The 27851-nt window shown below is 49.2% G+C and overlaps 1 protein-coding gene across 2 annotated transcripts; it reads right to left on the reverse strand.

Annotated features, from left to right (window-relative positions):
* On the reverse strand, positions 1-27851 carry LOC309524616 (uncharacterized protein). Of its 2 annotated transcripts, none has more exons than XM_082209376.1 (6): positions 27650-27851; positions 25119-25552; positions 20282-20408; positions 11225-11307; positions 6921-7047; positions 1-3815 (listed from the first exon to the last, which is right to left on the reverse strand). In XM_082209376.1, the coding sequence occupies exons 1-6, from the start codon at positions 27792-27794 to the stop codon at positions 1738-1740; spliced, it is 2994 nt and encodes a 997-aa protein (XP_082065502.1). In that variant the 5' UTR covers positions 27795-27851; the 3' UTR covers positions 1-1737. The 2 variants fall into 2 exon arrangements, with proteins under 2 accessions (XP_082065502.1, XP_082065503.1); XM_082209377.1 differs by having other exon boundaries at positions 1-3818; positions 27650-27850.

The raw sequence follows: 27851 nt of genomic DNA on the forward strand, positions 1-27851 counted from the left end.
TTATCTGTCAAAAACAACTATTTTAAACATTCGAAAAACAATTAAATTCAACGATTTGCTAAAACACAGACTAAAACACATTATCTGGATAGGCTTGCCTAAACAAAAAATGTTTTCGACAGCTGACGAAAAGGGTACAGGGACGGCAGCTGCCCGATGTCAATCGGCAGGGAGATCCAAAGTGTGGGTGCTGCCATGGTAAAATACATTTTATTTTTTACAAATGTGGAATGACTATTATGTGGCACTTGCCACAGCGCCAGCTCCGCAGATCAAAGTGGTCAATGGTTATATATGGGGTAAGACGATATCTCAGATAAACTCATCTCAACCCAGCAGAGCAGGCATAGGGGTCCTTAGCCCCGGGGGCCAAATCCAGCCCCTCAGAACTGTTCCTGGTCCAAACCGCTTCAGCCACACCCCTCAGCAGCCCTGCTTTGGGTAATTTCCTTATATTTAACATTTTGTTCTTTCTCAAGGCTGCTTTCCTCAAATCATGCTGGTTCTGGCCGGCTTCAAGATGTAAATTTCAGCTAACCCCTTTCTTCAGCCTCCTCAGAGGAAAAGAACAGGCTTACCCACCCATGCATTTATTTAGGGGTGCTGTATTTCAAAAAGTGACAATCCAGACACAAAAATTGTTGAGCTTTTTTTTTTTTTTAAGTTGTGGCCAAAGTCGTTGAGCTCTGAAACTTCCTTTCTAAAGATCCTTCTAAAAATCGACACTTCCGGATTTTCCCGGACATGTCAGTGCTTTCTGCCCGGTTACCATTGCCGGCGGCCAAATTCCAGACATATATCAACCCTAAGTTATTTCTATTACACTATACCATCTTGTAGCTGTAAGAGGGCCTTCTCTGTGGTAGCCCCTAAATTGTGAAACTCCCCCACAGAGACATAACTGGCACCTTCGTTTTCACAAACGCTGAAGATGCGCCTCTTACTGCTTCTGACGCTATAGATGTATATTTTAAGGACCCACCCTAAGTCGTTTAAAATTGTTTTTAATTTTGTGTTTTAGTTGTTACCCGCCCTGGGACCTGAAGGTAGAGGGCGAGTAGTCAGTTGCAATTGTCATTCTGATGGTAAGAAGGATATTTTTAAACTAGGTTGGGTGGCCAAGGATTCCTTCGCAGTTCTTCCTATATTGCAAGAAGTTGTTCCTTCCAAAGCTACAGTTCTATTATCATCTAATGAAGGTGAACGGTAGAAAATCCGGGACAGGTAAGGAAGACCTTCTCCACACAGCACATAGCTAAACTACAGAATTCACTGCCACAAGATGTAGTACAATTAGACAAATGTGTCGAGGATAAGACTGCTAATGGCTACCATTCATGATGGATATATATTGCCTTCAGAATCAGAGGCAGCGTGCATCTGAATCCTCGTCACTCGGGAACAGAAGTGGGATAGGGTGTTGACCTCACACCCTGCTTATTACATTTCCCACTGTTCTGATCCAGCAGGGATCATCTTAAGTCTTCCCACAAAGAACCTTTCAACACTCCATAAATGTTTTTAATGAGTTCTTCCTAGTACGAATTATTGGATGCCCAGAAAGGATTTCATGCGTGCTTAAGATTTTTCCACGCTTCACTTATAGGGTTCTCCGCTTTGTGGATTCTTCAATGTGCACAGGTGTGCGTGCATACGCAGAAGCTCTTCCTGCACCCCAAACATTTATATAGCTTCTCCCCAGTGTGAATTCTTTAATGGAAAGTGAGACGCATGCTTCTACTGAAATCCTTTCCACATGCCGTGCATTAATATTTCGTCACGAGAGTGAGTCATTTGATGTTTAGTCAGGATTCCGCGTTGAATGAAGCTCCTTCCACATTCCAGGCATTTATACGGTTTCTCCCCTGTATGAGTTCTTTGATGGGTAGTCAGGATTCCACGCTGAATGAAGCTCTTTCCACACTCCAAGCACTGGTAGGGTTTCTCCCCTGTGTGAATTCTTTGATGAGAAGCAAGGCTTGATTTAACAGAAAATGTCATGCCACAGTCTGAACATTTATAGGGCTTCTCCCCCACATGATTTTTTTGATGAGAAGAGAGGTATGTGCTCCTACTGAAGCTCTTTCCGCACTCCAAGCATTGATAGGGTTTCTCCCCTGTGTGAATTCTCTGATGAGAAGCAAGGTTTGGGCTTCGACTGAAACTCTTTCCACACTCCAAACAATTATATGGTTTCTCCCCTGTGTGAGTTGTTTGATGGGAAGAAAGTTCCGGACTTGAACGGAAACTCTTTCCACACTCCAAACATTTATATGGCTTCTCTCCTGTGTGAATTCTTTGATGAGAAGTGAGATTCACCTTTTGAATGAAACTCTTTCCACACTCCAAGCACTGGTACGGTTTCTCTCCTGTGTGAATTCTTTGATGAGCAATTAGACCTGTTTTCCCACTGAAACTCTTTCCACACTCCAAGCATCCATATGGCTTCTCCCCTGTGTGAACTCTCTGATGACAAGTAAGGTTAGAACTGAAATGGAAGCTCTTCCCACACTCCAAGCATTGATATGGCCTGTCCCCTGTGTGGGTTCTCTGGTGAGAAGCAAGATTTACCTTCTGGCTGAAGCTCTTTCCACACTCGTAGCACTGATACGGTTTCTCTCCTGTGTGAGTTGTCTGATGGGCAATGAGGCCTGTTCTTACGCTGAAGCACTTTCCACATTGCAAGCACTGGTAGGGTTTCTCCCCTGTGTGAGTTGTTTGATGGGAAGAAAGTTCCGGACTTGAACGGAAGCTCTTTCCACACTCAAAGCATTTATATGGTCTGTCCCCTGTGTGGGTTCTCTGATGAGTATTGAGATTCACCTTCTGACTGAAGCTCTTTCCACACTCCAGGCATTTATATGGTCTCACGCCTGTGTGAATACTTCGATGAGCAATGAGGCCTGTTCTCCCGCTGAAGCACTTTCCACATTCCAGGCATCCATACGGCTTCTCCCCTGTGTGAACTCTTTGGTGGCAAGTAAGGTTGGAACTGAAATGGAAGCTCTTCCCACACTCCAAGCATTTGTACGGCCTGTCCCCTGTGTGGGTTCTCTGATGAGAAGTGAGGTTTACCTTCTGACTGAAGCTCTTTCCACACTCGGTGCACTTAAATGGTTTCTCCCCTGTGTGAGTCGTCTGATGGGAGACGAGGGCTGTTCTGCCGCTGAAGCTCCTTCCACATTCCAAGCATTTATATGGTTTCTCCCCTTTGTGGGTTGTTCGGTGGGAAGACAGTTCTGCATTCGAACCGAAAGTCTTTCCACGCTCCAGGCATCTGTCCTCCACATGGGTTCTTTGGTGGGAAGTGAGATTTGAATTCTCCGTGAAGCTCTTTCCATACTCCAAGCACTGATATGGTTCCTCCACCGAGTGGATCAAACAGAAACTCTCTCCACAGTCCAGGCATTTATATGGTTTCTCTTCTGTGTCAATACTTTGATGGCCCATGAGGCCTGTTGTCACGCTAAAGCCCTTTCCATACTCTAGGCTTACATATGGTTTCTCCTCTGTATGGGTTCTGAAATGGCAAGTCAGGTCGGAACTGAAATAGAAGCTCTTTCCACACTCCAAACACTGATATGGTTTCTCCTCTGTTTCCCTCAGCATGGAAGGGCTGTTCTTTTCCTGTCTCTCATCCACTTCTTCCTGACCTGCAATTTCGTGGCAGTCAGTGTCCTGAGAGGCAGAGGCTTTTCCCCTCATCTTCTGATTTGCTTCGGTTTTCCTTCTCTGCTGTTCCCTCTTCTCACATGTGTCTCTTTCCAGAGACATCCTGGGAGAGTCTCCCTTCTCCTCGCTGTCCCATTCATCACCTGCTGAAACGGAGGGGGGAAATCAGTCAGAAATGAAGCCTCAAATCATAGAACGACTCAAACAGTTCTGATAAGGGCTGAAAAGACTTAAGAGCGATTGTTTTTGTATATGCTGGAAGCAGCCCAGAGTGGCTGAGGCAACCAAAACAGATGGGCGGGGTACAAATACAGTCATACCTTGGTTGTCGAACACCTTGGTACTCGTCTGTTTTGGTTCCTGAACGCCACAAACCCAGAAGTGAGGGTTCTGGTTTGCGAACGTTTTTTGGAAGCCAAATGTCCAACATGGCTTCCGCGACTTCTGATTGAGTGCAGGAAGCTCCCGCAGCCAATCAGAAGCCGCGCCTGGGTTTTTGACCGTTTTCGGAAGTCAAACAGATTCTGGAACGGATTCCGTTCAAGAACCAAGGTACGACCGTAATAAAATTATTACTATTATTAGCATCATCACCACCATTTTAGCACAGGGAGAGGAAGCCTGCTAGACTGACCCCAACGTAACTAAACTTATTAATACTGTTATTAACAAACAGTTTGTTAGATTTGTTTCCTGCCTTTCCTCCCAAAGGAGCCCAGAAAAGCAAACAGCAAAATGTTGCAAAATTTAAAAATTCCTTCCAGTAGCACCTTAGAGACCAACTAAGTTTGTTATTGGTATGAGCTTTCGTGTGCATGCACACTTCTTCAGATGTTAAAACAGCCCAATTTAAAAATTGAATTTTAAAAAGAAACGTATTTAAAGTGTTAAAAAACCTTTCAAAACAGTCTTAAGAACATTTGGAAGATCTGACAACAATAACATACCCCCATAATTATTACTTTCGGCCTGACAGCAATAACATACCCCCAGAGTTATTACTTTCATGGTTGTTATGGCCAGTATCTCTCAGCCATCGAACTCCTGGGTAAACAGGAATGCTCTTAACTTTCTCCTGAAGATCAGTAACAGAGACAGCTGCGCCTCACTCAGGAGGGGGAGCCAGCACCGAGAAGCTCCTGCCAGAAATAACTGTGGACCGGGCAGCTCCATGGCCAAAGGTGAATGGAGGAGGGAGTTGTAATTGAGGAATCTTTAGTAGACCACAGCAGGTTGCCTATACCTTCCCTCAAAGCATCGTGAGAGCTGTGGTTTCTTAAGGGCTCTGAGAGTGGTTAATAATAATAATAATAATAATAATAATAGTATTTATACCCCGCCCATCTGGCTGGGATTACCCAGCCACTCTGGGCAGCTCCCAACAGAATATTAAAAACACGAATATAAAACATCAAACATTAAAAACTTCCCAATACAGGGCTGCCTTCAGATGTCTTCTAAAAGTCAGATAGTTCTTTATCTCCTTGACATCTGATGGGAGGGTGTTTCATAGGGCGGGTGGCACTACTGAGAAGGCCCTGTGCCTGGTTGCCTGTATCTTGGCTTCTTGCAGGGAGGGAACCGCCAGAAGGCCCTTGGAGCTGGACCTCAGTGTTCGGGCTGAACGATGGAAGTGGAGATGTTCCTGCAGGTATACTGGGCCGAGGCCGTTTAGTGCTTTAAAGGGCAGTACCAACACTTTGGATTGTGCTCAGAAACATGCTGGGAGCCAATGTAGGTCTTTCAGGACTGGTGTCATATGGTCTCGATGGCTGCCCCCAGTCACCAGTCTAGCTGCTGCATTCTGGATTACTTGTAGTTTCCAGGTCACCATCAAAGGTAGCCCCATGTAGAGTGCATTGCGGTAGTCCAAGCGGGAGATAACTAGAGCATGCACCACTCTGGCGAGACAGTCTGTGGGCAGGTAGGGTCTCAGCCTGCGTACCAGATGGAGCTGATAAACAGCTGCCCTGGACACAGAATTGACCTGCGCCTCCATGGACGGCTGTGAGTCCAAAATGACTAGTCCACTCACAGAGCTACAATTCCCAGAGTCGTCTGGGAAGAAGGATTGACTCCTAAGCCACTCTGGGAACTATAGCACTGTGAAGGGAACAGGGGTCTCTCTTGACAACTCTCAGCACTCATTTTTGTTCAGACAAGGTTTCCCTGCTGTAACACCTAGTCTCTCCGCTGTGTGTGTGTGTTTCTACATTTATCTGTGATTCTGTTCTGTCCTGTTTTTAAGCTGGGTTCTTTTTTCTTAAATATAGATATATAATTCTGTACGTCCTCTAGAGACGTACATTTAATTAATCAGTTTTATATGCCGTATTTTTCGCTCTATAGGACGCACTTTTTCCCTCCTAAAAAGAAAGGGAAAATGTTTGTGCGTCCTATGGAGCGAATGCAGGGGGGAGGCAGGTGGGGAAAGCCCCCAAGAGCCGCACACCAGCTCTGTGCGGCTCTTGCGGGCTTTTCCCCAGGAGGGAGAAGGGACTGACTGGCCGCATCAGTCCCTTCTCCCTCCTCGTAGAAAAGCCCACAGGAGCCGTGCGCTCCTTAAAGGATGTGTGGGGCTCCTGTGGGCTTTTGCGGGAGATGGGGGAATTCCCCCACCTCCCGCAAAAACAGGGAGAAGGTCTGGGAGAAGCGCACAGGCTGCCTGCAACCTGTCCGCTGCTCCCACAGCTGGGGGGGGGAATGATATTTTCCCCCTTGATTTCCCCCTCTGAAAACTAGGTGCGCCCCATAGTCAGGTGCGCCCTATGGAGCGAAAAATACGGTACCCCTTGACTGTAAGAGAAAAAAACCTCAAAGCATTTTACAAAAAGAATAAAACAATGGGAAAATGTGGTCAGCAACTGGGTGACAACCGAACATTAAATAAGAAATGATGCAGCTATGGGAGGAAATGATCAACATATGTTTGCAACACGAGCGGGAAACCTGATTTTAAGAAATCGTATTATATTAAAGTAATTTGGTGTGTAAAAATTTGGAAAACTAATAAAAAGAATTTTTTTAAAAGAAGAAGAAAACAATGAACTTATCAGCAAAAACCAGTTAAAAACAACTATTTTAGCCACTCAAAAGAACTGAAAATCAACAATGCTAAAAATGGTCGTGGATAAATGAATAAGGCTTCCCTTGCAGGGAGTTGGAATACGTGATCCCTGGTCACCTTCGAGCTCTACAGTTCTATGTGCTGCAGAGATAATCAGCTAAAGAAAAAAACTGTGTCTTACCCAGAGAGGCCAGAATCTCCCAGTTCTCCTCCATGACTTCCCTGTGCAGGGACCTTTGGTCCGGATCCAGCAGGGCCCATTCTTCCTCAGAGAAATTCACAGCCACCTCCTCAAAGGTCACCAAATCCTGGAAGAGAAGCAAACATTTCCTCCTCACCGATGACGGAACATTTATTTACCAGCAAAGTCCCAAGTGCGGACGAGGTGGGTGGGTTTTACCCTCAGCGCAGAGGATGGTTTGGGTTAATCCCCGTGCATGTGGTTTAAAATCCATTTAAACATTTCCATTCTATTAAATTGCATTTCAATGTGTGTTTTAAGATGCTTGCAACTGTTGATTAAACCGTTTTTAAAAAGCTATTTCATTTCATTACATGCACATGTTTGAGAGATACAGAAACGAACCACAGCTTGCCTGTTTTTCTTTATTATAATTTTTTTCCTATTTTTCAAAAGTGTTTTGACATAAAAACACTCCAATGTTTCCCAACAAATATAAATTGACTTCCCCCACTCCTTTTGCGGTTTCTTATATTTTTAAGATTTATAACACTGCACCTCCTTCGTTACTCCAATTAGTGTATTTTTTAGCATTAATTTTAACTGTTTGGTTTAGGTTACAGCTTGCCTGTTTGACCCACAACTTTAGAAAGAAAATGACGCACAACAGAGAAATGGTTATTGCAGAGAGATAAAATCAATGCTACGAATGATAAGGCTATGATTTCATGGAAGTGCAACTGAGCAGTCAAAAAGTTCTGGTACACAATCAAATCCAGATAAAACTATACTTTACAGGAGCCTGCCAGCTGTAAGTTTGTATTTGGACATACCGTATTTTTCGCTCTATAGGACGCACTTTTTCCCCTTCAGAAATGAAGGGGAAATGTGTGTGCGTCCTATGGAGCGAAGACGCCATAGCCCTGCGACCCTCTCTTGGCTGGAGAGGTGACGCGCGGCTATGGCAGGAGCCTCTCCGCTGCGCCTTTCCTCTGCTCCCTGACCTGCTCTTTGGGGCTGGTGGTGGGCTTCCCGACCCCCCCTCTCACTCTCCAGGCTTCCAAGGTAGCCGCCTGAACGCACCTTAAACGGCACCTTGTTTTAGAGCAGGAAAACAAGAGGGGGAAAGTTCTCCTCTCTCTGTGCAGCGCCTCCTGCCGCTTCACTGAAGGGGCGCTGGGCAGAGAGGGGGAGAATTTTTTTTCTTGTTCTCCCCCCTCTAAAACAAAGTGCGTCCTATTGTCCGGTGCGTCCTATGGTGCGAAAAATGCGGTAATTCATGAATGGCTACCATGTAGCTGCATGGTCCATAGGTTTGTCTTTGGTTTTTAAAAACGATTCGGTTTTCTTTTTAATTGTATTATTTCATCCAGTGATTTTTTCCCCTGGGAAAATAGGTGGGGGAACTTACCACTAAATGTGTTTGTTTGTTGCAGGCCCAGTCACAGTGCCCCTCTCCCAAGCAGTGGCTAAATGCAAGTTGTGATTAATAAACTCAAGCAGACAATGATCAGGATTTGAAATGGCTAAAACCTTATTGATGACAGATGGAGGGGGATTTTTGGCTGAGGCATTGTGGGTATATATCCGTTCCAGCCCCCTCAGACAAAAAAATAATTATTATTTAATTTTTAAAAGGTAAGGGAGTTCAGTTCCCCCCAGTTCCTGCTCCAAAAAACAAAAACAAAATTCCCTGATTTTTATCACAGACGCATTTGCAGCCCTGGGGTCCTTTTCAGGGGAGAATAGCACTTAATGGCTGCCAGGGATTATGGAAACCACCCATAATCTGTTGAGAATCTGCAAGCTGCCACAACAACCTGTTGTGCATTTTTCCAAGGCTTGCTGAAGTTTGCACAGCCAGAAACACTACACTGGGTCCAACACATTTTCCATGCAGACTTGAAGTGAATTGAAGTGTCTGGAGGTGATTGGAGGATGGATGGCAGCTAACAGATTGAGGTTGAATCCTGACAAGACAGAAGTACTGTTTTGGGGGGACAGGTGGGTGTGGGGGACTCCCTGGTCCTGAATGGGGTAACTGTGCTCCTGAAGGACCAGGTGTGCAGCCTGGGAGACATTTTGGACACAGCTGTCCATGGAGGCACAGGTCAATTCTGTGTCCAGGGTGGCTGTCTACCAGCTCCATCTGGTACACAGGCTGAGACCCTCCCTGCCCACAGACTATTTCGCCAGAGTCGTGCATGCTCTGGTTATCTCCTGCTTGGACTACTGCAGTGTTTCCCAACCACTGTTCCGCGGCACACTAGTGTGCCGCGAGATGTTGCCTGGAGGGAGGTGGGCGAGTCCGGCGGCGAGAGGCGGGGCAGCGGCGGCGAGGAACCAAGCCGCGCTCTCCTTCCTGCCTCGCTTTGCTGCCTCCTTCCCCCCCCACCCCCAAAGCTTGGAGGTTCCCCGGCAGGAAGGAGGGAACTTAATCCTCTCCAAGGGCTGCGGAAAACAGACATGCAAATGGGGGCTTGCCAGCTCTTCAAGCGCCACCGGCTTTCTTCGGGAATTACCGCCCGCCGAGCCCGGTAACGCTGACAGGCCGAGCCGCAGGGCTTGGCAGCGCAGCCGGCAGAGTGTGGGAAAGGGCGGCCGCCACGCGCCGGGCAAGGCGAGACTCGACGGGGATGACACCGGCAGCAGCGCCCCCCCCCCCAGAAACCCGCTCCGGGCAGGTAATTCACAGAGAGTGGACAGAAGGAAGCCTTAAAGGGCTTCAGCCTCCCAGAGTGGCGGGGAATAATAATAATAATAATAATAATAATAATAATAATAATAATAATAATAATAAAATTGACAGGTGGTTTTCTAGGTGAGGGGGTGGGGACTGCAATAACAAAAAAATCAGCTGTATATCAACCGCTGTTTTGCAATGAGGAATTGCAAATAAGGAAGATCAAAAGGAGAATGTTTTTTTGGGGGCGACTCTCTTCCTCTTCCTCCTCCTCCTCTCGTTCTTGCTCCTCTTCCTGGCAAAAGGGCTGCTGAGACCCCTTCTCTCTTGGGTGCCGGTGGGTGCTGTGACGTTGACGCTGCTGTGGCAAGTGCCTTTACTTAGCAGAGTGCATTCCCCTTTACACAGGAGGGGAGGGGGAAAATTGAAACTTACACTTTCGTGCGTCCCTCCCGGCGTGACGCTGCGCGCTGACGTCACGGGGCTGTAATGGTGGTGTGCCTCGAGATTTTTTTCATCAAACAAGTGTGCCTTTGCCCAAAAAAGGTTGGGAAACACTGGACTACTGCAATGTGCTCTATGTGGGGCTACCTTTGAAGGTGACCCGGAAAATACAACTAACCCAGAATGCGGCTGCTACACTAGTGACCGGGAGCGGCCGCTGGGATCATATAACACCAGTCCTGAAAGACCTACATTGGCTCCCAGTACGTTTCCAAGCACAATTCAAAGTGTTGGTGCTGACCTTTGAAACCCTAAATGGCCATGTCCCAGTGTACCCGAAGGAGTGTCTCCACCCCCATCGTCCAGTCCAGACACTGAGGTCCAGCTCTGAGGGCCTTCTGGCAGCTCCCTCCCTGTGAGAAGTGAGGTTACAGGGAACCAGGCAGAGGGCCTTCTCTGTAGTGGCACCCGCCCTGTGAAACACCCTCCCATCAGATGTCAAGGAGATAAAGAACTATCTGACTTTTAGAAGACATCTGAAAGCAGCCCTGTATCAGGAAGTTTTTTATGTTTGATGTTTTATTGTGTTTTTAATATTCTGTTGATAGCTGCCCTGAGTGGCTGGGGAATCCCAGGCAGATGGGTGGGGTATAAATAATAAATTATTATTATTATTATTATTATTATTATTATTAGGAATTCCAGGTGCCAGCACACCAATAAATCACAGCAACATAATCTGGTATAGATAGAACTTTTTTTTTACTACTGGCTTTAAAAGCTTAACAATTCCAAAAACTATTTACCTGCTTCTCCAATAGAGGCACACTTCTTTCTAAGTCTTTTTAAGGTCTTGCCACAGTTGGCTGCAAGACACACCCCGCCCTCAAAGGCCTACATCCTTTCATTTTGAGGCTTATGTTCAGACTAAACGGACTCTTACTCAATTCCAGAAAATGAGCATGTATTGAGTGTTGAGCTTGCGGATGTAAAAACCAAACCAAACCAAACGAAACCAGCAAGAAAGCAGCTTCTGGAAATTGCATGATGTCTGGCAAACGAATGTCTCACCCTGACAATGGCATCCATAACAGGCCTGGTGGGCAGATGCTAGGGGAATGAGACATATCCAGAAAAGTGAGCCCCTCTCCATCTCCCCAGTGATCCTTCTCCTTACCAGACCCTTTTCCATCGCAGCTCCATCCCTTCCACCACCAGGGAGAGATGACCCGCTACATGCTGCTGGCATCATTCCATCTCCTGCAAGAGACAAATAATAATTTAATAATAATTTATTATTTATACCCCACCCATCTGGCTGGGTTTCCCCAGCCACTCTGGGCAGTTTCCAACAGAATATTAAAATACAATAATCTATTAAACATTAAAAGCTTCCCTAAACAGGACTGCCTTCAGATGTCTTCCAGAAGTCTGGTAGTTGTTTATCTCTTTGAAATCTGGTGGGAGGGCGTTCCACAGGGCGGGTGCCACCACCGAGAAGGCCCTCTGCCTGGTTCCCTGTAACTTGGCTTCTTGCAGTGAGGGAACCGCAAGAAGGCCTTCAGCGCTGGACCTCAGCGCTGAACGATGGGGGTGGAGACGTTCCTTCAGGTATACTGGACTGAGGCCATTTAGGGCTTTAAAGGTCAGCACCAATACTTTTCAGGGGCAAGAAGTCTGTTTCGGGTTGCCTTGCCTCCCAGGTTGCGCCATGAACCACTCAACGGATTTGCCCCCACATCCTGTCATTGCAGGAAGCTCGTACGGGGATCGAACCTGCAACCTCGGCGTTGACAGCACCGCGCTCTAACCAACCGAGGTATCTAAGCACAATGGATGTGGAGTAAGTAAAAAACACAAGCATACCTGTCAGAGCTGCCACCGGGTCCCAGCTCACACAGGACCACGCTAACCAACGTTCACTTTATAAGAGTCTTTATTGAGTTACACGTTTCATTTCTGAACTGCAGCGTGCAGCTCTACACCTTCCATCTTAGGTCGGCGAAGTCTCGTCTGACTCTCCGCCCCCTGTGCACCAGCTTAATACCCTAGCCTTGCTCCACCTCCTGCGCCTCTCCCTGCGTCTCTGGGTCCCACTGCTTCTCCTAGTCTCCTCCCTCCTAGACTCTTCCGACGCTGAAGACCCCCCACTTCCTTCCTCCTCCTTTCGGCGGGCTTTGGGACCCGGCTCCCTCTCCGGGCTGCTTGCTGCGCCAGTTTCCTCTGCATTTGAACTTGGCGCGCGCGCCCAACTCCCTACTTTCCTCTTAACCGTCGCCTCGCTCTCTGAGGAGGGCGTGACCACCCCTGACGTGTGCCCTCCCTCCTGCTGACAGTCTCCGGCACCCGATGTCTGGCTAACTTCCTCCCTGCTGCTCTCAGTCCTGAGCGTGGGTCCCGACTTCCAGCTGCTGCTCTCTGAATCCCCTCTGTTCCCTTCCTCCTGGGGTGTCCCCCCGGATCCTCCCCTTGCTCTGCTCACTGGGGCTCCCTTTTGGGAGTCCTCTGACTCACTGCTTAGGCTTGGAGATCTCGGGTCGTCATCATCACTCATTCTCCCTTCGGATTCCTCCCCCTCGCTCTCTGTTTCCTCCCTTCTCTGCGTCTCTGCTCCTGAACCCCTGACATCCATCCCCCCCTCGAAGCCCCCCCTTCCCCCCTCCCCGCTTTCAGGTGTGGGTGCTGGGAGCTCCCTCATCACGGGAGGGAATGCCGGATACAGTTCGCTCCCCGTGGTTGGCCGCCAACTGAAACCCTCCGACTCTTCCTCCTCGCGGTCGTCGACGGTGACCTGTTCCGCTTCCATCTCTGTACCGCCGTGCTCGAACCCAAGGTCCTCCCCGAACACGTCCGCGTCAGTCTCTGCGTCGGTCGCTCGACCTGGCATCTCCAGCCACTTCCGGCGCCATTGCTCCTCTGGTCGATCGTCCCACCAATGCGAGGTGCCTGACGCCGAACCCGCCGGTGCTCCTTCTGGGGAACGGGTGCTCAGTGCGGGTTCCCCGTCCGAGTCGAATCCATGGAACGTGCTGGAAGAAAGTGTGGGCGTGAACAGCCAGTCGTCGAAGAAGCTCGCTGGCATGGGTCTGTGTGGGAACAGGGCATGAAACTCGTCCTTGAGCAGGGGTTCCTCCAACGCGTAGTCTGGCACCCAGCTATTGGCGCTGGCCCGGGTGCCCTCTCTGGCTAGGAGGTATTCTACTCCCTCTTCCCCCCATCTGGAGTCCAAAATCTCCGTGACCTCATTGATGGTGTCCCGCTGCGTCACCCCCCGCGTCTCCGTCCGCTCCCGGAGCGGACTCGGTGCCGTCCCGGGCTCCTGGAATCTGTGCGGTGCCTTGTAGGGAGTGAGCACCGACCTGTGGAACACCGGATGCATCCTGGAGCCCTCCGGCAGCGCCAACCTGAAAGCTACCGGGTTGATCTGTGCTTCAACTTGGTACGGACCAATTTGCTTGTGCCCCAACTTCTTTTTGGCTAGCGACCTGGTCGGCACTGCGTGGGCTGCCAACCAGACCCAGTCTCCTACGTGGATCTCTTCGCCAACCCGCCTGTGCCTGTCAGCTTGCACCTTGTAGGCGTGCTTAGCTAGCTCCAGCTGCCTTCGGAGTTGATCGTGGACCGCCTGCAACTCTGACGCGAACGCGTCTGCCGTCTGTGGTTCTCCTTCCCCCACTCTCTCCAGTCCCGGGAAGGTTCTGGGATGCCTCCCATTGTTGGCGAAGAACGGCGTCACCCCTGTGGACACGTGCTTCGTGTTGTTGTAAGCGAACTCGGCGAGCGGCAGGTAATCCACCCACGTCGCAGGCTGTTGATTGGCATAGCATCTCAGGTACTGCTGCATGATGGCATTGACCCTCTCCGCTTGCCCGTTGGTCTGCGGGTGTCTCGCCGATGCCAGATTGACCTTGACATTTAGAAATCCCATCAACTTCTGCCAGAAAGTCGAGATGAACTGGCGTCCGCGGTCGGACAGTATAGATCGCGGCAGACCATGCACTTTGAACACGTGATCTATGAACAGTTTGGCGATTTGTTCCGCCGTGGCCACCTTCGCACACGGAATGAAATGTGCCATCTTGGTGAACAAGTCCACCACCACTAGTACAGCTGTCTTGCCCCTCGAGCTGGGTAAATCCGTGACAAAGTCTAGGGCCACCCTCTCCCACGGTTCAAACGGCGTTTGCAGCGGTTCTAACAGTCCCTCTGGCGGTCTGTGTACCGGCTTGGCCCTCTGGCAGGTGTCGCACCTCGCGACGTAGTCCGCGACCTCCCCTCTCAGCCTGGGCCACCAGAAGTCTCTCGCGACTAATTCCACCGTTTTCTCTGTGCCAAAGTGACCGGCCGTGGGTGCGTCGTGCAACTGTTGCAGTACCTTGGCTCGAAGTTCGTCCCCAGGCACATAGACGGCCCCTTTATGGAGGAGCAAGCCGTCCCGCACCTGGAACTCATCTGAGTTAGCCGTGCCTCTGTGCACTTCTGCCATCTTCTCTTGCGCGAAGGAGTCGTCCCTCAACGCACGTCGCACCGCATCCAGGTCTACCGTAGCTGAGGCACACGCCCACGCCGTCGGTGCGAAGATGTGCATGGCCGCCGCTGGCGTCACCTCTTCTAGGTATTGCGGTTTCCGGGACAGTGCATCCGCCATGATGTTGGTGTCACCTGGGACGTACTCTATCCGGAAATCGAAGTCCGCAAAGAACTCTGCCCAACGTATCTGCCTCTGGTTCAGGAACTGCGCCTTGCGCCAGTGCTCCAGATTTTTGTGGTCTGTGCAAACCTGCACTGTATGCTTGGCGCCGATCAGGAAATGCCTCCACGCTTTGAACGCTGCATGAATGGCCAGCAACTCCCTGTCCCAGATGGTGTAGTTCTGCTCAGACTTGCTGAGCTTCCTGGAGTAGAACGCTCCCGGCCTCCAGACCCCCTGCGGGTCTCGCTGCAGCAGGACGGCTCCCACGGCTCTGTCTGACGCGTCTGTCTCTACCCTCAACGGTTTACTGGGGTCGATATGTAGCAATTGCTCTTCCGACGCGAAGAGACGCTTGAGCGCTTGAAAGGACTGCTCCGCCTGCTCTGTCCAGATGAATTTCTTTTTCTTGGAGCTGAGCGTGTCCGTAATGGCCGCCGTCTGCATCGCGAACCCCTTGATAAATTTGCGATAGAAGTTGGCAAAGCCGACAAACCGCTGTACCTCCTTCCGGTTTCGCGGGCTCTTCCAATCCAACACCGCGCGAACCTTGGTGCTGTCCATGGCTAGTCCCTTGTCCGACAACTTGTATCCCAGGAAATCTACCTCCGTCGTGTCGAACTGGCACTTCTCTAGCTTGGCGTACAGTCTATGTTGTTGCAACCTCCTCAGCACCTCCCTCACGTCTTGGTCATGAGCTTGCTGCGATTCAGAGAATATCAAGATGTCATCCAGGAAGCAGACGCACTTCTTGTAGAGGAGCCCCGCCAATACGTGATGCATGAAAGCTTGAAAACAGTGAGAACCATTTTGTAATCCAAAGGGCATAACTCTGTACTCGTAGGTGCCCAGGGGCGTGAACATGGCGGTTTTCCACTCATCGCCCTCTCGTATGCGGATGAGATTGTACGCCCCTCGGAGGTCCAACTTGGTGAACACTCGTCCCTTGCGCACCGTCGCGAGGAGGTCGTCAATTCGGGGCATGGGGTAATCAGACGGCTTGGTCATCTGGTTCAAGAGGCGGTAGTCCACAACGAGCCTTTTTTGGGGCGTGTCTTTCTTTTTCACGAAGAAAACGGGACTGCCCCCCACTGCCTTGGACTCTCTGATGAAGCCACGCTCCAGATTATGATCAATGAACTGTTTGAGCTCCTGCATTTCGTCCTCAGACATGGAGTATAGCCTCCCCTTAGGCAGCGTCGCCCCCGGCAGGAGGTCAATCTTGCAGTCATATGGCCGGTGAGGGGGTAGCTTGTCCGCCTCCTTTTCGCAAAAGACCTCCAAAAAGTCCGCGTATTTGTGGGGAACTGTGTGTAGCGTCCCCAACTGCAGTTGCGATTCTTCCTCCTCCCCCTCCCTTCTGGGCATAATGCAGTGTTCAGCGCAATAAGAAGAACCGAAGATCAGCTGCCTCTGGTACCACGCCAGCGTCGGACTGTGCCTGTCCAGCCAGCTCATGCCCAAGACGATGGGAGTGTCCGACAACTGAGTGACATTAAAGCTGATGACTTCCCTGTGGTTACCCAATTGCATCACCATTGGCGGCGTTTGCTGCACCACTTGCCCCCCTAGTAACTCTCTCCCATCCACCGTGACGACTTGCAGGGGCAGAGTGGCAGGCAGTAGCTGTATAGCGTGTCGCTTCACAAAATCCTGCGCCATAAAATCTGCATTACTCCCAGAGTCCACCGTGATCGGGACGTCTATTGTGAGTCCATTGGGCAGCTGGAGCGATGCGGTCAGTTGCACTACTGGTTTGGGCGGGAGGGGGTCTGTGGGTTGCAAGATCTCTGGGGACTGCTTCACTGATACGTCTGGCTGGGCCCCAGGACTTCCGTCTCCAGCCAGACATCGTCGTTTCCCTGCAGAGGGTCTTTGTGCTGTGTAGCTGTCTCCACTTTAGCAGCGGCTGCAGTGTGCTTCAGGCTCCTCTGGGGACACTCTTTCGCCAAATGTTGCGGACTTTCGCAGATGTAGCACTTCCGGGTCCCTCTAGGAGTCTTAGATTTGCCTGCTCCTGGTGCTAGGGCTCTGGTTGCTGACTGAGCTCTGGCACCTCCCACCTCCATAGGTTCTGCTCCCCCTCCTGGCGGAGGCGTGGATTGCGCACGCGCTGCTTCTCTGGGAACGAAGGAAAAACTTCTCGCTGCTTCGCGCCCACTACGCCCCTCCTCCCTGGCCCATGGGCGTTCTTCCAGCCGCACTCCCGCAGATAGCGCCCTCTGGACCACCTCCTGCGTGCTTTTGGGTCTCTCCCCTCTCGCAATTTCGTCTTTAATTGGGTTGCTGAGACCCTCCCAGAAGAGATCTCTTACTGGAGGCGAATCTCGGTCCCATTCTAAGGCGCTGACGAGTGCGAAAAAGCGTGCGTGGTACTGTCGGACCGTGGCCCTGCCTTGTTTAAGTCCATGTATCTCCCGTCGTACAAGATCCACATCTATGCTAGATAAAAAGCATGCATCCATCGCTTTGATGAAGGCATCCGCACTTCGAAGCGCTGGATCCTTATCCCTCCACAAATTGCGCAGCCAAGCTTTAGCGTCTCCATGCAAATGGGATAGGATAAACCCCACCTTCTCTTCCTCATCTCTAAAGTCCTTTGCCAGCAGTTGCAGTGCACACAGTACGTCTGCTCGAAAATTGGGGTACTGTTGCAGGTTCCCATCAAAATGCTGCACAAGACCGCCTGATCTCCTTGCCAACCCAACTCCCTCCGGCTTGAGTCCCGTTTGTACCTGCTTGGCAAACGCTTCAAACCTGGCTTGGAGATCTCTGTAGGCGAGCGCTGCATCCTCCTCTCTCTTTCGGGATGCTAATATCTCCGTGTTTAATTGTGTCACTGCTTCTTGCAGAGTAGCGATTCGCTGTTCTGCCGTCATGCCTGCCGATTTTGTGAGCTTGAGTCCAGACACCCCTCTTCAGCCCTCGCTGCGTGTTCTCCCGCTGCGGTGTTTCAGGCGTCTGGAACTTCTTTGTAATTTGAGACGAGACTTACTGTCAGAGCTGCCACCGGGTCCCAGCTCACACAGGACCACGCTAACCAACGTTCACTTTATAAGAGTCTTTATTGAGTTACACGTTTCATTTCTGAACTGCAGCGTGCAGCTCTACACCTTCCATCTTAGGTCGGCGAAGTCTCGTCTGACTCTCCGCCCCCTGTGCACCAGCTTAATACCCTAGCCTTGCTCCACCTCCTGCGCCTCTCCCTGCGTCTCTGGGTCCCACTGCTTCTCCTAGTCTCCTCCCTCCTAGACTCTTCCGACGCTGAAGACCCCCCACTTCCTTCCTCCTCCTTTCGGCGGGCTTTGGGACCCGGCTCCCTCTCCGGGCTGCTTGCTGCGCCAGTTTCCTCTGCATTTGAACTTGGCGCGCGCGCCCAACTCCCTACTTTCCTCTTAACCGTCGCCTCGCTCTCTGAGGAGGGCGTGACCACCCCTGACGTGTGCCCTCCCTCCTGCTGACAGTCTCCGGCACCCGATGTCTGGCTAACTTCCTCCCTGCTGCTCTCAGTCCTGAGCGTGGGTCCCGACTTCCAGCTGCTGCTCTCTGAATCCCCTCTGTTCCCTTCCTCCTGGGGTGTCCCCCCGGATCCTCCCCTTGCTCTGCTCACTGGGGCTCCCTTTTGGGAGTCCTCTGACTCACTGCTTAGGCTTGGAGATCTCGGGTCGTCATCATCACTCATTCTCCCTTCGGATTCCTCCCCCTCGCTCTCTGTTTCCTCCCTTCTCTGCGTCTCTGCTCCTGAACCCCTGACAATACCCAAGGATGAAGCGCTATCATAGCAATCCAGGGATGGGGAATCTCTGGCCCAGCTGCTGCTGCTAGACTCCAACTGCCAGCATCCCTCAGTAGCGGCCTGGCGTCAGGTGGCAGAGGAACCAACCCCCACGGCAGGTTGCCAGGAATGGATAAAACGAGGAAAAGTCTTTGCCATCTGCTTTTTATTCAACATCCACAGAGAGAGGCTTGGGAATGCAGCCTTGTGGAATAATGGTGTTATCCCAGGTGAATCTCCACCCTCTCTGTCTCTCCCATTTCCTCATGGGTCATCGCTACGGGTGCTGCAAAGTGCCCCATGCCTTTGAACTCTTTGCTCTCCTACTATATATATATACATATACATATACATATACATATACATATACATATACATATACATATACATATACATATACATATATACACACACACATATATATATATATAAAACCTATCAGTCATATAACATATCTTCACTTCTTACATGATATTTTTTTACTTCCGTCAACACCTCTGATGATTTTCTATTCTTTATCACTTATTCTACATTTCTTAATTTCCTATTACATTTAGTTGTCCTTAACTAATAATTCTTTTCATAGTCTTTCTTGCAATATTTCAAATAATCCACCTAACAAAACTTCTTGCAGTCCTACTAGCGTAGTCTGTTCATCACAATTACTTTTCAGATACGGCGGTACCTCTGGTTACATACTTTAATTCGTTCCGGAGGTCCATTCTTAACCTGGAACTGTTCTTAACCTGAAGCACCACTTTGGCTAATGGGGCCTCCTGCTGCCACCGCACGATTTCTGTTCTCATCCTGAAGGAAAGTTCTTAACCTGAGGTACTATTTCTGGATTAGCGGAGTCTGTAATCTGAAGCGTATGTAACCCGAGGTACCACTGTACAGTCATACCTCAGGTTGAAGTAGCTTCAGGATGAGTATTTCGGGTTACGCTCTGTGGTGACCCGGAAGTAAGGGAGCGCGTTACTTCTGGGTTTTGCCGATCGTGCATGCACAGATGGTCAAAATGACGTCACGCGCATGTGCGGAAGCGGCGAATTGCGACCCACACACACGCAGATGCGGGTTGCGTTTGCTTCAGGATGCGAACAGGGCTCCATAACAGATCCTGTTCGCATCCAGAGGTATCACTGTAGTTCATATATTTACTCCAGTCGTCTAAGAATCTCTGATCCTGCAGGTTTTGAATCCTTCCTGTTACAGTGGTATCTCGGGTTACATACGCTTCAGGTTACATACGCTTCAGGTTACATACGCTTCAGGTTACAGACTCCGCTAACCCAGAAATAGTGTTTCAGGTTAAGAACTTTGCTTCAGGATGAGAACAGAAATTGTGCTCCGGCGGCACAGCGGCAGCAGGAGGCCCCATTAGCTAAAGTGGTGCTTCAGGTTAAGAAAAGTTTCAGGTTAAGAACGGACCTCCGGAACGAATTAAGTAGTTAACCCGAGGTACCACTGTAATTTATCTAGTTCTACATAGTCCATTGCTCTCCTACTTTCAAGGCCCGCCAGGTTCCAAGAGAGGGGGGTCTGGAATGCTTTCTAAAGACACTGAGCCCGTCAGCAGTCGCCCCCCAAGGTGCTTCTTCTCCTCCTCTTCCTCCAAGCTGTGACCTCCCTCAAATCCCTCTTGTGATTCTGAACTCCTCCTCCTCCTCTGCTCAGTCCCTGACACCTGTCAGTCAGAGGCTGATGGGAGGTGGGGTCCAGCGACATTTGGGAGGCCACAGTTTCCCCACCCATGCAGAGATCCTTACCAAGCAAGGTGGCCCCTCTGTCACGCTCTGGGGTGATCCCGCGTTGTGGGGGGCTCCGCCTCATCCCCGGAAGAGCTTCCTCCGAGTCAGAAAATCTGGCGCTCGCTTCTGCAAGCAGGCCTTTCTCCTGGAGCAGAGATGGGAGTGGAAAGCATTAGGGAAAGGATGGCAGAGGCAAAGGTGCGTCAGAAGAATTAGACCAAAATAGCCTATCCAGTTCCAGCATTCGGTTGTCCATGTTAGGATATTTCCGTTCCACCTTAAAAGGGAGCAGGATGTTTGTGTCACAGCCTGCATATTTCCTGTTCACAGGATGTTTCTGTTGTGTCTTTGCTTTCGTTTCTCTCTCTGTGCCAGAGACACTGAAGCAGGCAGTCATGTTTGTTCTGATCAAACGCTGAATAAACTTGTAAATAATGCTCTCCTGCGTGCATCTTTCGCTGTGCATTATCTACTGATAGAGCATGCATCAGCTCTGGAATGTGGCAGGCTATTTCTGGAGCTCGTGTCGCTAATTGCTGATACTGCATGTCTACGGGAGATCGACGGACGTCCGGAGACGGTTTGGGGGCCATGATGGACTTTGTCTCCCTGGCAGTATCCCAACAGTCCAGGCTGGCTAACTAGAAGCCTCCAGGAACGTAAGCTAAGGGCCCATCTAGTCCAGCGTCCTGTTCTCACAGTGGCTAACCAGGTGCCCGTGGGAAACCCAAATGCAGGATTCGAGCTCTTGTGTGCGGTTTCCAGCGACTGGCATTCAGAAGAGTTACTGCCTCCTTCCATGGAGCTTTTTGAGTTCTGGAGGAGACTCTTGAGAGTCCCATGGACTGCAATAAGATCAAACCTCTCCATTCTGAAGGAAATCAGCCCTGAGTGCTCACTGGAAGGACAGGTCCTGAAGCTGAGGCTCCAATACTTTGGCCACCTCAGGAAGAAGAGAAGACTCCCTGGAAAAGACCCTGATGTTGGGAAAGATGGAGGGCACAAGGAGAAGGGGACGACAGAGGACGAGATGGTTGGACAGTGTTCTCGGAGCTACCAGCTTAAGTTTGGCCAAACTGCGGGAGGCAGTGGAAGACAGGAGTGCCTGGCGTGCTCTGGTCCATGGGGTCACGAAGAGTCGGACATGACTAAACGACTAAACAACAACAAGCCATGGAGCCACAGCATAGCCATCCTGGCTAGTAGCTGTGAATAGGCCTCTGCTTCATGAACTTGCCCAGTTCTCTTTTGAAGCCATCCAAGATGGCGGCCATTACTGCCTCCAGTGGCAAGGAGTTCCATAGTTTACACTGACATACCTAGGTATATCAGTGTATTTAAATCTGAATTGTCAAATTGGACTCTGTTCTGAAACCATATGCCATCAGTGCTCCCAGCTATGTACGTGACACCACAGATTTTCTGAGGAAAATACAATCTTTAAATAATCTTCCCAACAATACTATACTAGCTACTATGGATGTGGAATCTCTGTATACCAACATCCCACACAACGATGGTTTACAAGCTATAAGGAACACCATTTCAGATAAAACCACAGCGGACCTTGCCACCAAACTCTGCCAATTTGTCCTTACCCACAACAACTTCAAATTCGGTGATGACCTGTTCCTTCAGATCAGCGGCACAGCAATGGGCACCCGCATGGCCCCACAGTATGCCAACATCTTCATGGCAGATTTAGAACAACGTTTCCTAAACTCCTACCCACTCAAACCTCTCCTGTACCTGCGATACATTGACGATATTTTTATCATCTGGACACATGGTCAACAGACCCTGGACACCTTTCACCAGAAATTTAATGATTTTCACCCCACAATCAACCTTACAATGAATCAATCTATGCAAGAAATACATTTTTTGGACACTACTATAAAAATACAGGATGGGTGCATAGACACCACCTTATACCGTAAACCAACTGACCGACAAACATATCTACATGCCTCTAGCTACCATCCCAAACAGTCCATTGCATATAGCCAGGCACTACGTTACAGCCGCATCTGTTCCAATTCTACAGACAGAGACTCTCACCTAAGAGATCTACAGCAAACCTTTTTAGAACTAAAATACCCAGCAGATGAAGTTAGACAACAGATCAACAGAGCCAGACTGATACCCAGAGAGAACTTGCTGCAAGACAGACCCAAAAAAGAAAATAACAGAATACCTCTAGTCATCACATACAGCTCCCAAGTTAAAACAGTACAACGCATCATCAGAGATCTACAACCTCTCCTGGACAATGACAGTTCCCTTTCTCAAGCTCTGGGAGGAAGACCTTTCATTGCCTACAGACAGCCACCCAATCTTAAACAACTCCTAACCCACAATAATACTACAACCAGACTTAACACGGACACTGGCACCAGAGCCTGCAATAAACCCAGATGCCAACTTTGCTGCCACATACACCCGGACAACACCATTACTGGCCCCAACAACATCACACATACCATCTCGGGACTATTCAATTGCTCATCGTCTAACATTGTGTATGCCATCAAATGCCAACAGTGTCCTTCAGCTCTCTATATTGGACAAACAGGCCAAACCTTACGCCAAAGAATAAATGGACATAAATCTGACATCAAGAATCACAAAACAGAGAAACCAGTAGGAGAACACTTCAATCTCCCAGGACATTCTATACAAGATCTCAAAGTAGCTGTTTTACTACAAAGGAATTTCAGAAATAGACTGGAAAGAGAAGCTGCAGAATTGCAACTCATTACCAAACTTAAAACCATGGAGAGACCTGGTTTGAACAAAGACATTGGATTCTTATCCCATTATACATGACTAAGCCATTTCTCACCTTTTCACCCCTTGCCTTTTCCTGTAAGACCTATTACAGTCATTAAGAGTCGTCAACAGGCTCATCTCAGCTATCTGCCTATCTCCTATTCCCACCACCCTTCTGAGTAATACCCCTCCCCACCTTCTCACTATATAGAAGGATCTGGCAACTTCTGTTTCAGTGTATCTGAAGAAGTGTGCATGCACACGAAAGCTCATACCAAGAACTAACTTAGTTGGTCTTTAAGGTGCTACTGGAAGGAATTTTTTTATTTTGACTATGGCAGACCAACACGGCTACCTATCTGTAACTGTCAAATTGTGTTATTGTTATTATGGTTTTTGTTGTAGTGCCTTTTGCGGTTGTTGTTTGTATCAAAAAAATGAATAAATATATTTTTTTTTTTTAAAAGGAGTTCCATAGTTTAAAGTATGTGCTGCATGAAGAATTACTTTCTGTCCTGAATTCAGCTTGGATACCTCAAAGTTACCATGTTATGAGAGAGGGGTGGGGGTGGGGACTATCTATTTGAGTTCTCGTTCTATGCCTCATTTTATAAACTTCTATCAGGTCATCTCTTTTCGCCTCTTAGATAGTTTTAGGAAATCCTCCTTCACCTTCACTGCCTTTGGTTTGTTTTGGTTCTAATTCTGACTATGTATTTTGTGTTTCTTATACTGTCAGTATAAGTTTCATTAACAATTTCTGTTTTACGTTTTAGAATGTTCATTTAGACAACCTTAAAATATCAAAATATCAATTACTTCCCTTCTTCTCTTCCATGGTTCATTTTGCATATCATAAATCTCTACATATTTTACGATATACGATATACGATATCTTTATTGTCATTGTCCCTTGCGGAACAATGAAATTGAAAACTACATAAAAACTACATAAAACTACATAAAAACTACATAAAACTACATAAAAACTACATAAAACATTCAAAAGCCCCTAAAAACTCTAAAACCCCATTTTAAAATACACTATACTACAGAGACCCCTTATGCTGCGTTTAGAACCAGAATTGCATTAGCGTAGAAACTGTTTTTCAGGCGGCTAGTCCTGGCCTTTATAACCCTATACCTTCTTCCAGAAGGCAGAAGCTGAAAGAGATCATTTCCGGGGTGCGCACTATCCTGTGCTATCTCTGCCGCTTTCTTATGGCACCTGGCAGCATAGATTTGATCTAAGGTGGGAAGAGTGCACCCAATAATTCTCTCTGCAGTCTTTACAACCCTGGATAGGACTGTTTTTTCCCTGGCTGTGCAGCTCCCAAACCACACGCACAGACCATAAGTTAGTACGCTCTCCACAGTGCAATGGTAGAATGCCATCAACAGGTCCTCTGAGAGATTGTTTTTCCGGAGGATTCTCAGAAAATATAACCTCTGCTGTGCTCTCTTCACCAGGTCTTTGCTGTTCTCTCCCCAGGTTAGGTCGCCTCTCAACTCCATTCCCAGAAATCAAAACACCGAGACCTGTTCCACGCACTTCCCCTCAATAATAAGTGGCTGAATATTCAATTTACATTTCCTAAAGTCCACAATGATCTCTTTTGTTTTCTTTAAGTTAAGCAGTCAGGTGTGTTTTTTCCTGCACCACTCCCCCAACTGCTCAACTTCCTACCTATAGGCTGCCTCCCCCTCTCCAGCCGTAATTAAACCAACCACCGTTGTATCATCATCATATTATACATAAACTAAACCATTCCATTACAAACACTGTAAAAAATTTATCTTAATGCTGCCCACGTTTTCAAGTGTACACAGTCTCCCCCCCATATATTCAATAAATATTTCCCAATCTTCTCTAAACATATGTTCTTCTCTTTCTCTTATTTTAAATCTGCAAGCTGCACATATTCCATCGATTTAAGTTGCCATTCTTCTTTAGTTGGGACCTCACCCGTTTTCCATTTTGGGGCTAACAAAACATTGTGTTTCTTATATCATCATTTTATGTTGTGAACCACGCTGAGATCTACAGATGAAGGGCAATATATAAGAATAAAAATGTTCTCACCTGCTGCTCTTCCTGCTTCCTGTCCTCTGCCCGGCTCAGGAGGAAACCTTTGACCAGGGCCACCGCCTGGGAGCTGGTCTCTGCTCCGCATTCCCTCACCCAGCTCTCCATCTCCGGAGGGAGGACAGCCAGGAACTGCTCCAGGACCACCAGGTCCAGGATCTGAGCCTTGGTGTGTCTCTCCGGCTTCAGCCACTCGCGGCAAAGATGGTGGAGTCGGCTGCAAACCTCCTGAGGCTCCTCAGCTTCCTGGTAGCGGAACTGCCTGAAATGCCAGCGCTGGACATCTAAGCTGAGGGTCTCTTCCTCTCCCAGGATGTTCTCCACAGTTCTTTTCCAGAATTCCCCACTGCTCCCAGGCTCGGGGTCTCTTCCTCCTTCAAGGCCAGCTGGGTTTTGCTCATCCATTGGGAAAACCTCCCACCGATTTCTGTCTAGAGGCAGAGAGGGGAGCAATTGGATCAGACCACCAAATCCTGCCAAGTGTGGCATTGTCCCGTTAGCAAATGCGGGGAGAAACTGCTGGGGGAACGCATGCCGGAGGTGGGAGGGGCTGGAACACGTGGTGGGAGGTGCCAGAGCCCAATGTGGGTGGGGCAAGAACCAGGCCCCGCCTCCCACATTCTATTTATCCCACACAATTCCTTTGCCACTCACTCACTCACTCACTGGGTGCAACCTTGGGGCAGCTGCTGGTTCTCAGCCTAGCAGGGCTGTTGTGGGGATTAAATCAGGAGGGGGAGAACCATCTTCTGCACCTTGTAGCAGTGAGATATCTAGCTGTCTGATGGCATAGTGCAGGAATCAGTTGCAGCGCAGGAATGATTTTTCTTTTCTTTTTTTGAGGTGTGGTGGAGGTAGGTCACAGCCTATAAGTAGGTTAACCTTCCTCTCCTTAAAATAACCCTGCTTTGCTGCAGATAGGTGAGGAAATGCTTCAATGGGAGCTTTTACCTTCTTCCCCAATCACCTGGCAGATGGACTTAGACTAGCCTTGCATCAGTAAGCACCAGCGCCGCTCTTTTTCTTCCTTTTTTCGATTCTTTGTGGTGTTTCCCCTCCCATTCCTCCCTATGCACCCCAGACTAGACAACATGGGCATAGGATGCCCATAATAATAATAATAATAATAATAATAATTTTTTTAATTTATATCCCGCCCTACTCAGCCGAAGCCGGGCTCAGGGCGGCTAACAACAAAAAAATAATACAACATTCTAAAATCATTTCATTATAAAATTAATTCAAATCAAATTGATGGCAACCATTGGGCTAGAGTTCTGTGAAGACTGCCAAGGGAGGGAGTCAGGCTGTGCCCTGGCCAAAGGCCTGGTGGAACAGCTCTGTCTTGCAGGCCCTGCGGAAAGATGTCAAGTCCCGCAGGGCCCTAGTCTCTTGTGGCAGAGCGTTCCACCAGATCGGAGCCACAGCCGAAAAAGCCCTGGCTCTGGTTGAGGCCAGCCTTAACCTTCCTGTGGCTTGGGACCTCCAAGATGTTTTTGTTTGAAGATCGTAAATTCCTCTGTGGGACATACCAGGAGAGGCAGTCCTGTAGGTACGAGGTTCCTAGGCTGTATAGGGCTTTAAAGGTTAAAACCAGCACCTTAAACCTGATCCTGTACTCCACCGGGGAGCCAGTGCAGCTGGTATAGCACCGGGTGAATGTGATCTCGCAGCGAAGACCCCATAAGGAGTCTCGCTGCGGCATCCTGCACCCGCTGGAGTTTCTGGGTCAGTCTCAAGGGGAGCCCCACGTAGAGCGAGTTACAATAATCCAGTCTGGAGGTGACCGTCGCGTGGATCACAGTGGCTAGGTCAGGGCGAGAGAGGTAAGGAGCCAACTGCTTAGCTTGGCGGAGATGAAAAAATGCCGCCTTTGTTATAGCTGCAATCTGCGCCTCCATGGAAAGGGAGGTGTCGAAGATTACACCCAAACTCTTAACGGACGGTGCTGGCACTAATTGCGCCCCCGCAAGAGATGGGAGTTGCCCCCCCAATCCCATATCGTCCGGACCCTGCCAAAGGACCTCTGTCTTCGAAGGATTTAATTTCAACCGGCTCCCATGTAACCATCCAGCCACACGTTAAAGAAAAAAATTATTCTCAGCTGGATGCCATCCTATCAGAGAAGCCCAAGGAGGATAAAATTTTCCTCTTGGGTTATTGTGTGGATGCTGTGTGTGTGTCCTGGTTGAGCTCAGTCTTATTATTATTAATTTCTTATACCCCGCCCAACTGACTGAGTTGCCCCCAGCTGTTCTGGGTGGCTTCCAAAGAAAATATAGAGGGAAAGAAAGACAGACACATAGATTTCCGAAACAGGGTTGCCTTCCATTTCCCCATGGGGTGCAATGAGGGAAGGGGCAGATATAGGATCCTGCACCCGCTAGGGTGGCTTTTCCCCTCCAGCCTGCGGCGGGTGCAGGAATCTGGGCATCTTCCCCAGCCAGAGGCGCCCTGGCCCTTAAGGCCAGCTTTGCACCCCGGGGCTCCCCTTCCTGCACAGGCACGCAAGAGGCGCGGGGGCTCACCAGCTCCAAGCGGGGCCGCCGATGCAGCGCTCCGGGGAGAGGCAGAAGGTCGCTTTTCTCCTCCGCCAGGCAGGGGAATAAAGACTTTGGGGGGGGAGGGGGAGGCATCGGCTCCGGAGAGGTGGGAGACTACAACTCCCATCATGCCCGGCAACTGGCTCAGCGGGCTGAGGATGATGGGAGTTGTAGTCCAATCGCCTCT

This window comes from Podarcis vaucheri (genome assembly GCF_965113315.1).
Source record: "Podarcis vaucheri genome assembly, chromosome: 2".
Classification (NCBI taxonomy): Eukaryota; Metazoa; Chordata; class Lepidosauria; order Squamata; family Lacertidae; genus Podarcis; species Podarcis vaucheri.

What these genes read in the sequence shown, in the direction of transcription:
- LOC309524616 (XM_082209377.1), bottom strand. Translation starts at nt 27,794, where the DNA reads ATGATGGGAGTTGTAGTCTCCCACCTCTCCGGAGCCGATGCCTCCCCC. An exon ending in CAGAGGGGCCACCTTGCTTG is followed by an intron (nt 11,308 to 20,281) that starts GTAAGGATCTCT and finishes TGTCTCTTGCAG; the next exon opens with GAGATGGAATGATGCCAGCA. An exon ending in CTGCGATGGAAAAGGGTCTG is followed by an intron (nt 7,048 to 11,224) that starts GTAAGGAGAAGG and finishes CTTCTCTTCCAG; the next exon opens with GATTTGGTGACCTTTGAGGA.